Source organism: Acanthochromis polyacanthus, chromosome 17 (assembly GCF_021347895.1).
Source record: "Acanthochromis polyacanthus isolate Apoly-LR-REF ecotype Palm Island chromosome 17, KAUST_Apoly_ChrSc, whole genome shotgun sequence".
NCBI lineage: Eukaryota > Metazoa > Chordata > Actinopteri > Pomacentridae > Acanthochromis > Acanthochromis polyacanthus.
In genome coordinates, this window is record NC_067129.1 from 31,327,300 (window position 1) to 31,339,540 (window position 12,241).

Below are 12,241 nucleotides of genomic sequence, written 5' to 3' on the forward strand. Positions count from 1 at the left end.
AAAACTGAAAAAATAGAAATCTGTTCATCAAACATCGGATGGAAACATTGGCTCTATAAACTCAGTGTTTTAGTTGTTTTTTTGACCGAACCATAAATCAAACATGATGCATTCAAGGACCATCAGAACGCAGGAAACTTGACCATCCTTTCTGTTTTTCCAGCTTCTGGCTCTGAATGTTGATATTTTAGGTTTTGCTGGTTTTCAGGCCTGTTCTTTGGGTTCTTATCGACTCTTTTTCTTGAATGTAGAAACTCCACAGACAGAAAACACCGAATCCACCGTGTTGTTTGTTTTTTTCACGTCTCCTTTCCTGGTTTAAACCCGAATCTCTTTCCTCCACAGGCGGCGGCGGGAACAGAAAAGGAAAAAGCAAGAAGTGGAAGCAGATGCTGCAGTTTCCACACGTCAGTCTGTGTGAGGAGCTGCGACAGACCACAGGTGAGGACACATCGAGTACACACTGGACTTAAGATGACACAAAGAGACACAAAAATAGGCAGAAATGACACAAAATGACATAAAAACTGCAAAAATGACAAAAAGTTGCAAAAACTACACAAAAAGACACAATAATCACAAAAAAGATGCAAACATGACACAAAAAGATGTAAAAATGACACAAAAACCACACAACTGACAAAAAGATGCAAAAATGGCACAAAAGGAGGAAAAAATGACCCAAAAAGGCACAAAATTGACATAAAAAGCTGAAAACCTAACAGAGAAAGGTACAAAAAGAGGCTAAAATGACACAAAATGACAAAAAGTTGAAAAAACTACACAAAAAGACAAAATCGACACAAAAAGATGTGAAAATAACACAAAAAATGCAACAATGACTCAAAAAGGCATAAATGACAAAAAAAGTTACAAAAATTACACAAACATTTCGAATAGATAAAAAAATGACTCAAAAATATGTTTATATCACGCAGAAAAGCGCTTAATTGATATTAGTAAAAATGATAAAAAGAAACATAAAAGATACAAAATTGACATAAAAATATCTAAAATTACACAAAGATGCAAAAATGACAAAAAGACACAAAAATAACTCAAAAAGACATAAAAATGACATGAAAAGACGTAGAAATGACAAAAAACAAACAACACATAAAGATGCAAAAATGACACAAAAAATTTCAAAAATGACACTGATAGATGCAAATATGACAAAGATGCAGCAATGACACAAAGAGATGTTAAAATGACAAAAAGACACAAAAATCACACAAAAAGGATGCAAAAATTACACAAAAAGATGTTAAAATAACACAAATATGACACAAAAAGAAACAAAATGACACAAAAACATACAAAAATGGTGCAAAAATTACACATAAAGAAGCAAAAATGACTCAAAATATGTTTAAATAACACAAAAATGACAAAAAAAGAAGCAAAAATGCCACAAAAATTATGCAAAAATGACACAAAAAGGTGCAACAAATTACACAAATCACAAACTTATATAATCACTAATGTTTTAAATTTTTTTATGGAAAAGTTAGTATTTCCCTTCATTGGTGTAATTTTAACCAAATTTTCTCGTTTTAGCAGCTAATCTTGTTCGTCCATACACTCATAAACCGAGCGGCCGTGTGAGTTTTGTTTTAAATCTCCGTTCTTTTATCTGTGAGGAGGGAAACCCACCAGATGGAGATATTAATGTATGAATTACTGCACAGGACGCTGTTATCTGCAGCTCCTCTCCAGTCCGCTCATTGTTCCACTAAATGTCCTGTTGTGGTGCTGCTACGGAGGCCCGGAGGTTCAAAATAAATCATCATCACATCCTGCATCCTGATCTAATCGTGCTGTAATATATCAGCTTTAAATATTAGGTTTCGCTTAGGGAATGTGATGGATGTTTGTGTTTGATTTGCTCCGTGTTCAGCAGCGACGATGGTCCACTGATACCGGACAGAAATAGATGCACATGCTAGATATCTGTGATCCGTGATATTTATCAGACCTCAGGTTATGTCCACAGAAGGAGAAATGGATGATAAACTTGTGGTGCTGATGGTAAAATGACGGGTCGACTGTTTATAGGTCCTATATGCTCAAAACAAACCACATATTACATGTTGATTCATGAGCTTTATAGGTGTTTTTCCCAGTTTAAACAGAACCAGACCAACTTTTACCCCTGTTTCTTGTCTTGATGCTAAGCTAGGCTAATCAGCTATTGACTCTAGCGTCATTTTCAGACATTACAGTTGATTTCCCATTTGTCTCTCCATTTGGACATTGAAATAAACTAGGTATGAAATGTTAATTCATTAGCTTTAGGTGTGTTTCTGGTGTTTTTTCCAGTTAGAACAGAACCAGGCTAACTTTTCCCTCTGTTTCCAGTCTTTATGCTAAGGTAGGCTAATTGGCTACTGAATCTAGCTCCATTTTCAGAAACGACTGTGGTTTCAATCTGCTCTACACCCAGAAATCACCGTTTCCACATTAAATAAACCAGAAAATACATGCTAATTCATGCTAACTTCGATTTTAACGCAAAAAATGTCAATACCTTGAATATTATTGCACAAAATTGCCAATAATTTGGATTTTAACTGACAAAAGTGTCAATAACCTTGATATTAACCTACTAAAGTGTAAATAACTTGGATCTTAACACAAGGAAGTGTCAATAATTTGGATATTAACGCACAAAACTGTTAATAACTTGGATTTTAACACACAAAGCCATCAATAACTTGGATATTAACCTATTAAATGTCAAAACTTGGATATTAACCTATTGAAGTGTCAATAACTTGGATATTATCATACAAAAATGTCAATAAATTGGATATTAACCTACAAAACTGCCAGTAACTTGGATATTAACCTACAAAACTGTCAATCACTTGGATATTCACCTCCAAAACTGTCAATAACTTGGATATTAACCTACAAAAATGTCGATAACTTGGATATTAACCTACAAAAATGTCGATAACTTGGATGTTCACCTACAAAAATGTCGATAACTTGGATATTAACCTACAAAAATGTCGATGACTTGGATATTCACCTACAAAAATGTCGATAACTTGGATGTTCACCTACAAAAATCTCAATAACTTGGATATTAACCTACAAAAATGTCGATAACTTGGATATTAACCTACAAAAATGTCGATAACTTGGATATTCACCTACAAAAATGTCGATAACTTGGATGTTCACCTACAAAAATGTCAATAACTTGGATATTAACCTACAAAACTGCCAGTAACTTGGATATTAACCTACAAAAATGTCGATAACTTGGATATTCACCTACAAAAGTGTCAATAACTTGGATATTCACCTACAAAAGTGTCAATAACTTGGATGTTCACCTACAAAAATGTCAATAACTTGGATATTAACCTACAAAACTGCCAGTAACTTGGATATTAACCTACAAAAATGTCGATAACTTGGATATTCACCTACAAAAATGTCAATAACTTGGATATTCACCTACAAAAGTGTCAATAACTTGGATATTCACCTTCAAAAATGTCGATAACTTGGATATTCACCTACAAAAGTGTCAATAACTTGGATGTTAATGCACAAAAGTTTTAATAATTTGGATTTTAACACACATAAGTGTCAATAACTTGGATATTATAGCTGGATTTCTTCCTCAAGCTGCTCTCTGATCTTTTGCTGCTCTGTCAGGAATAGTCAGCCGTTACTTTCACAAACCTCTGCTCACGGAGGAGCTGCAGATTTCACACCAGGCAGTTCATTGATCAGATTCAGAGAAGTCTGAGGCACGACGAGCCTGAATGCCTGCAGGCCGCACAAAGAAAAACAGCTAAACTTGCTCAAGTGGTGGTTCAGAGGAAACTGTGGCGGCTGCAGAAAGAGGAAGCAGACGCTGTTTTTGTGTTTCAGCCAGCAGTATGGTTGCTTTCATTTTAACAGGCGTACGACACCAGATAGGAGACGTTTAGCATCTGATCTGCACCGTAGAACAACAAGCGATGGAAACGGTCTTCATCAAACTTAAGCAATGTGGAAAATTTTTCATAGTTTGCAAACATGACAGTATTCCACCATTTTTTAAATATTTTCAAAAGTTTCCTTGTACATTAAAATTACCTGCAAAGGATTTTCATTAAGAGATAATTTTAACATCAGAGACAGCAAAAAAAAAAAAAAAAAAAAAAATACACAAGTTTTAACTGTATTTAAATCGGCAAAAAAATTTAAAAAATAATAAAAACAATACTGACATTACTTGACAGAAAACAAATGTATATTCAGGACTGAAAAAATAAATAGTTTTTTAAAACTATTATTTTACAGATTTTGCCTGTTTATAATTATCATAAAATTACAGAAATAAAAATTTAATTTACATGTTGACTATAAAATAAGCTAAAACTATAAATAATGTCTACATTAAATACATTATAAAAATCAAATTATAAAATATAAAAATGTTATTTCACAGATATCTGCTCTTATTTTCAGTGTTGTTTTTTGTTTTTAAACAATATTCAGTCATTTTTAAGATATTTTTGACACTTTTGCAGCCAGATTTTCATTGTTCTTTAAAATAAAGTTTCATTATAGATGATTTTCTAAACAACAATTCAAAGTAAAAATTTGCAAAATTTTTTCAATAAAACTAAAACTAAATACAGATGTTACCTGACAGATAAAATACATAAATTAAGGATTGAAAAAGGGTAAATGATTTTTTTAAACTATTGTATTGCCTGTTTTGGTGAATCACAGACAATAAAATCATTATAAAATCACATAAAAAATATTAACATCTTGACTGTAAACAAAAAACAACAAAGTTTTACATAAAGTTCACATTAAAAATCTGTATTTTTTTAAAAAAAATAGTAATTTGTTCATTTGCAATAGTTGACTGTAAAATTAAAAAATGTGTAATTTACCTGTAAAAGTTGTTATAAAAAGAGCAAATTACTATAATTTATCTTTTAATGAAAAGCTTTAACAGTTTATTTTTATTTTTTATGAAAATCTGGCAGCAAAGGTGCCAAAAAAGAGTCTTAAAAATGGCAGAAAGCTGTAAAAATCAGGGAAAATAACAGTAAATATTTGTAAAATAATATTATTTTTGTAATAAATTTCATGTGGACATTATTTATCATTTCAGATTCTTTATTTTTTACATTCAGTGTGTAATCTAATAATTCTTTCTGTGGTTTTATGATATTATATTATCTATAATTTGTCAAAAATAGGCAAAATCTGTAAAAAAAACATTTTCTAAAAATTATTTACCTTTTTTTCATTCTTTAATACACATTTTTTTCTGTCAGATAACACCAAGAAATGATTTATTTATTATTTGTTGATTTAAATACAGAAGAAAAAAATAATGAAAATCTCGCAGCAAAGGTGCCCAAGAAAAGTCTTAAAAATGGCAGAAAACTGTAAAATTCAAGGAAAATAACAGCAAATATCTGTAGGACAATAATCTTTTTATATTTTATTATTTTATTTTTATAATATATTTAATGTGGACATTATAATTTTTGCCTCTTTTTTTACAGTCAACTTGTAAATTAATATTTTTTTTCTGTGATTTTATGATTATTATATTATCTGTAATTGACCAAAATAGTCAAAATCTGTAAAATAATATTTTATTTTATTTACCTTTTTTTAATCCTTAATATCCATATGATCTCTGTCAAGTAACGTCTGGATTTTTAATTTAATTTAATTTAATTTTTTGCTGATTTAAATCGAGGGAAAATAGTGTAATTTTACTGTCAGATATTTTAAAATAAGAGCAAATTACCATCATTTATCTCTTAATGAAAATATGGAACAGTTTATTTTAACGTACGATGAAAATGTGGCAGCAAAGGTGCCAAAAGCGTGTCTTAAAAACGACCAATTACAGTTTAAACACAGTAAAAAATAACGGCAAATAGCTGTAAAATAGTAATATTTTTATGTTCTTTTTTAAAAATTATTTTGTTATATATTTAATGTGAATATTGTTTGCAATTTCAGTTTCTTTTTTGCAGTCAACATGTAAATTATCATTTTTTTGTATGTAATTTTACCGTTATATTATTTATAATTTACCAAAGCAGGCAAAATCTGTAAAATAACTATATTATGTATTTTCTATATTTTCTATATTTTGTTTCTATCAACTAACATCTGTAAATATATTTTTTTAAATTTTACTTGTATATTTATTTTTTCTGATTTAAATACAGGGAAAAAATATAGAATGTTACTGTCAAATATTGTTTTAAAAAAACGGAAAATTAATTGAATTTATCTCCTAATTTAAAAAAAGTTTATTTTAATGTACAATGAAAATTTGGCAGCAATAATGCCAAGAAAGTGTCTTAAAAATGCCAGAAAACTGTAAAAATAACAGTGAAAATAGCAGTAAATATTTGTAAGATAATATTATTTAAATACAGAAAACAAATTAAAAGGAATGGAAGGAATGGAAGCTTTATTTAACGTAACGATGAAATAAATTGTGGTTTATGATTGAAAATTTATTTCCAGAACATTTGAGTATCCACGTCATGAAATCAGGTCTGTAGCTAATAATTTATATTATTTACAGGGGGATTATTTGGATTATTTTCCTGATTAACAACAATAATTGAACCATTAAATGTTACCATCTAAAACTAACAGTTAGATTAGCTTCACTTTAGTGATTTACGAGGTTTATAAACCATTATAAGACTCTGAAATAATAAGTAGAAGCTGAATTTATTGATGTTTAATTCAACCAGAGCAGAGAAACTAAGTGTAAATGTGAAATTATTCTTTTTAAACTCTGGAGCTAATGCTAACGTTTGCTAGGAAATAAACAGTATTCTCAAATAAACCAGTAAATAAGCAGCTGGAGGGTTTTATGTGTCATTTGAGAATCAGACGAGGGTCCTTCTGTCTTTACCACGGAGTTCCTTTAACTTTATTAGAGTTTAAACAGAGTTACGTAACCGTCTTATGAAAGGCTGAGAAACTATCGAGGACTTAGAGGAAGCACGAGGAACAGGACTTCACTGTGGTGATGCTTTTCAAAGACAATAAACAGCGGGACTTTTCTCTCCTTTCTGCTGCTGAAATGATCTGTTCATCTGGTTTTCCTCATTTCTGCTGCTTCCTCAGATGCTCTAAACTCATTCTGGTTCAGGTTCCACATTCAGCCCAGTTTGACCTCCAGAGACCAATAAAAACATAAAATCACAACAAAATTACCCAGAAAATAACCACAACTCCACGTGTTTCCTTTGTTTTAGTGCAAAAATGTTCACATTCAAGGAATCATCTTTTTACATGAACAACCTGAAATTTCTGAAGAAAAATAAATTCAATTTCAACAACATTCAGCCTCAGTTTATCATTTACACGTTACAACCTACAGACCACAGAGTGTCTACAAAGACACAAAACATTAAGTCTCAGCTTAATGGATGATTTAGTATTTTACATTAAAAAAAAGAAAAAACAACTAAAACAAGACAAAATATTACAAAAATGAGACACAAAGGAGGAAAAAAAGAGAAACAAAATGACAAAAACATGAGACAAGTGACACGAAACAAAGCAAAACAAGAAAAAAATTAGACAAAAAAGTTAGAAAGCGACAAAACGATGGAAAAAAAATACAAAAACAAGACAAAGAATGACAAAAGTGAGAAACAAAGTGACAAAAAGTAAATAAACAACACAAGCGCGACAAAAAAGAACAACAAAACAACAAAAATGAGAAAAGCAACGACAAAAAACAACAAAAACAAGACAAAATATGACAAAAACAAGACACAAAAGGACAAAAACGAGAAACAAAATAAGAAAAAATGAGACAAATGACACGAAACAAAACAAAAAAAGACAAAAAAGTTATAAAGTGACAAAACAGTGGAAAAAAAATACAAAAACAAGACAAAGAATGACAAAAGTGAGAAACAAAACGACACAATTTTATAAAAACGAGACACAAAACAACAAAAGAACATTGAACAATCTAGTGTTCTTCATGACAACTTAAGAAATGATTTTAAATGTATAGTTTTACGAATTTACAATCTGCAGTTAAAGTCTTCTCTGTAATTTTCACACTTTGAGGACCGGATTGGACCCTCTGGAGGGCCGGTTTTGGCCCACGGGCCTCATGTTGGACACCCCTGGTCCGGAAAAACTCTAAAATGTGGATTCAGTTCTGTGACTGAAGCAGATTAAATGAAGTTTTTCATGAAGCAGTGGACGATTACAGGAAATAACTAAAAAGAGCCGATGAAGGAGAAACGAAAGTAAAGTGAGAGATGATCAGATAAACAAGAAATGTCACGGAAAACAACGATTCATCCCCTGATCAATATCTGCTGATGGACTGTAGAAAAAAAACAAGCTAAATAATAATAATAATAATAAAGAAAATCTGGCCGCAAAGGTGGCAGAAAAATGTTTTAAAAAACTAGAAAATGCAAAAAATCATGAAAATAGCGACAAATATCTGTGAAATAAAGGTGGTTAATATATATTTAGTATAAAAAACAACAAATTAATGCTTTTAAAAATACAGCTGCACATTTTTTACAGTTATTTCTAAATTGACAATTTAACATTTAACATCTTTTAAATCTGTAAACTAACAATAATTATTTACAGTTTTTCTTCCTTTTTAAAACAAATAATGACAAATAATCTGTAAAATTATGATTTTTGCTCTTTTAAATAAAGTAAAAATTGTGTAATTTTACAGTTAATTGTTGTAAAAAACTAAATATTTGATATTCACAACTTTTTATGTTTAACGTGTAAATTAATGTTTTTATTATCTCTGCAATTTAACAAAATCTGTAAAAACACAGATCATGAGTCTTAATTTACATAATTTTTCTTTTAAAAAAGTAAAAAAAAGTGTACATTATCATATGTCATAGTAGTTTTCCATACAGAAAAACTGTAATTTAAATTTTTTAGTCAAACATCACTGAAAAAATTTTGTATTTGAATTTTTTTTGTAATTTCAGTCAATATTTTCTGTAAAATACCCACACTGACAAATCTGCAAAAATTCACTATTTTTCACTCGTTAATGTTCAGATTTTTTTCTTTTAAATAACAGCAAACGTCTGTAAAAGAATATTTTTGATATTTTTTATGGTTTTGACCTGTTTTTCTTTTAAGCTTCAATACGTAAATTAATATTTTTTTTCTGTTTTTACTGGATTTTATCTTGAACAAAACGTTGAACATTGTGAAACAACAGCAAACTGTTCATGAAATTAGACATAAAGACGTAGTTTTTTTTTTAATTTTACAGTTTAACCGGCAGCAGCAGGAGGTGAGTGGGAGGAAGAAAGGCTTGAGAAACAGACTGAGGAAACCGTCGGCTTCCTTGTTTGTCAGAAACACGTTTTCGTCTCGTGTCCTGATTCTCGTATGATCACGTTTTACTGCAGCGCTTCCCTGTTGCTCAACAGTCTTCAACGTTTCCGCTTTCAGTCCAACGTTATGAGAAAAATATCAAGAAAAATGCGTTTTCAGCAGCAGCTCTCACTTTCTCTTTGGGGTTTTCTTCTTTTAGTATTTTATATTTAGCTGCTTCACTGTTAGTCTGAGGTCTTTATCCTCTTTTCTCAGCACTGTGGTGAAGTCCAGTTTCTCTAAACATAAATAAAACCCATCAGATTTTGCTGAAGCACAAAACGGATCTACTAAATGGTTTTACTGATGATTTTCTAATTTATTAAACCTCTGTTCGCTCATTTTTCACTGCATGATAAAATCCTGTACCTCCATGGAAACAGAACACAAAGATGGGGAGAGAAGTCAGACACGCAAAGACACAAAAAATGACACAAAAAGACACAAAAATGGTACAGAAAGGTACAAATGTTACACAAAAAGTTGCAAATATGACACAAAAGGGAGCAAAAATTACACAGAAATATGTAAAAAAAAACGTACAAATGACACAGACAAAAAAAGATACAAGAATGACACAAAAAGAAATGAAAGAATGTAAAAAAAAGACACAAGGAGACAAAAATGACACAGAAGACACAAAAATGACACAAAACTGACACAAAAAGTTGCAAAAAAATATACAAAGATATGTTTAAAAAATATGTAAAAATGACACAGACACAAAAAGTACCCAAAATATGTTTAAAAAAAGTACATACAAAGAAGCAAAAATGACACAAACATATGTAAAAAATTACACAAAAGCAGGCAAAAATGACACACAAAGATGTAAAAATGACACAAAAAGTTGCAAGAAATACACAAAGGATACAAAAATGACACAAAAAATACAAAAATTAGGCAAAAATGACACAAAAAAGACACAAAACAGTGTAAAAATGACAAAAAAGATACAAAGATGACACAAAAAGTTGCAAAAAATTGTAAAAATTACACAAAAACATCTGAAAATATATATTTTTAAAATTTTAATGAAAAAAATCAACATTTTTTGTCTTGTGACTGTTGTTAACAGCTGAGTCAGTCGAGGCTTTTTTGTTGCACTGAGGAACACAAAATATTTATTGTTTTCCAGAATCTGGTTTGCTTGTTGTTGTTTTTTTACTGTGTTTTTAAAGACATGCAGAACTCATTAATTTTGATGAAATATCACAATTTGAAGCTCACATTTGGTTCATTTTTCTGACAGAACACCGCTTTAGAAATGAAAGTTTGGTTAGAAAGTAGATTTTTTTTTGTGTTTCTGGCTCATAGATTTATTCATTTTAGTGTTTTTAGTAGAATTTACGGTGCCTGCTTTGGAGTTGGGACGGTTAAATCTTACCTACACACATATTAAACATATAACTGAGTTTTAAAGGGCAGGTTGTAGATGTTTATCACCAGAGAAGTCTTCTGACTGGAAACAAACATCTGCTCTCCAGTTAACGGAACTCAAACATGTGCTTTATGTGAAAAGGTTACGGAGATAAATCTGGCAGAAACGACTCAAAACAACAAAGAGAAAGTGTTTCTAAGACGCTTAGACTCAGGAAACACACGTTGTCTGCAGAACCGAAAGCATCTGATGGATTTCTCCTCATAACAAGCCATTAGAGAAACTCGATCCAGCAGAAAAGCAGCTCCTCGAACCTTCTGCTTAGAAACGATCAGAAGAAATGAGTAAGGAAGACGCTAGAATGACGCAAAAATATGTCAAAATTACCCAAAGATAAAAAAATACACATAAAGATGCAAAACATGACACAAGGTTTTAAAAAATTACACAAAAAGCTGCAAAAATTACACATAAAAATGACTCAAAAGGACGCAAGAGAGACACTAAAACAAGTAAAAATTACACAAAAATGACAAAGAAATAGAAATGACACAAAAAGATACCAGAATTACACATCAAGGCGGAAAAAATTCACAAAAAGATGTAAAAATGACACAAAAACATACAAAAACTAGAAAAGCACTCGGAGAGCGCATACCTCCGCCATGCCGTTTGTCTGTCCGTCTGTGTGTGTGTGTGTGTGTCTGTCTGTCTGTTTGTCTGTTAACAGCATAACTCGACCTTCAAAAAATTCCTGGATCCAGACGGTGATCCGGATCACGTCCAAAATCTAATCGATTGTTACTTTTGCTCTTCCGGACATTCTGTAAAAATTAGGTGAAAATCCGTCCATGACTTTTTGAGTTATGCTGTTAACAGACAAACAGACACACACACACACACACACACACACACACACACACACACACAGACGGACAGACAAACAAACAAACTCCGGTGATTACATAACCTCCTGGCGGAGGTAATTACCAACAAAGATGCAAAAATGATAAAAAGATACAAAAATTACACAAAAAGTACAGAGAAAAATATAAAACTGACCCCAAAAAATACAAAAAATACACATAAAGATATAAAAATGACACAAAATAGTTGCAAAAATGACAAAAAATATAAAAATTGCATATAAAGAGAAAAAAAATAAAACCTAAAGATGCAAAAATCACAGATGCAAAAATGACAAAAAAATATGTAAAAATGAAACAAAAAGATCCAAAAATGACTGTAAAACCTGTAAAAATGACACAGAAATTACACAAAAATTTGCAAAAATGACACACAAAGGTCCAAAAATGATACAAAAAGTTACAAATATGACAAAAAGATCCGAAAATGACTACAAATTGCAAAAAAATACACAAAAAAGACACAAAAAGATGCAAAAATGACAATTCTAGTGTCAAAATTTCAAAAAAACAAACTGCAACACAAAGGAAA

General features: G+C 30.7%; 1 protein-coding gene across 4 annotated transcripts in view; it reads left to right on the plus strand.

The window, feature by feature from the left end:
• grk6 (G protein-coupled receptor kinase 6) overlaps positions 1 to 12,241 on the plus strand; it is an 83,840-nt gene that overhangs the window by 17,843 nt on the left and 53,756 nt on the right. For all 4 annotated transcript variants that reach the window (XR_007937094.1, XM_051937408.1, XM_051937407.1 and 1 more), the window contains exon 2: positions 346 to 441. Coding sequence is in view for 3 of the 4 variants with exons in the window: in XM_051937408.1 (XP_051793368.1) it covers positions 346 to 441 (96 nt within the window). In the remaining variant the exon portion in view is untranslated. The remainder of the gene's footprint in view (positions 1 to 345; positions 442 to 12,241) is intronic.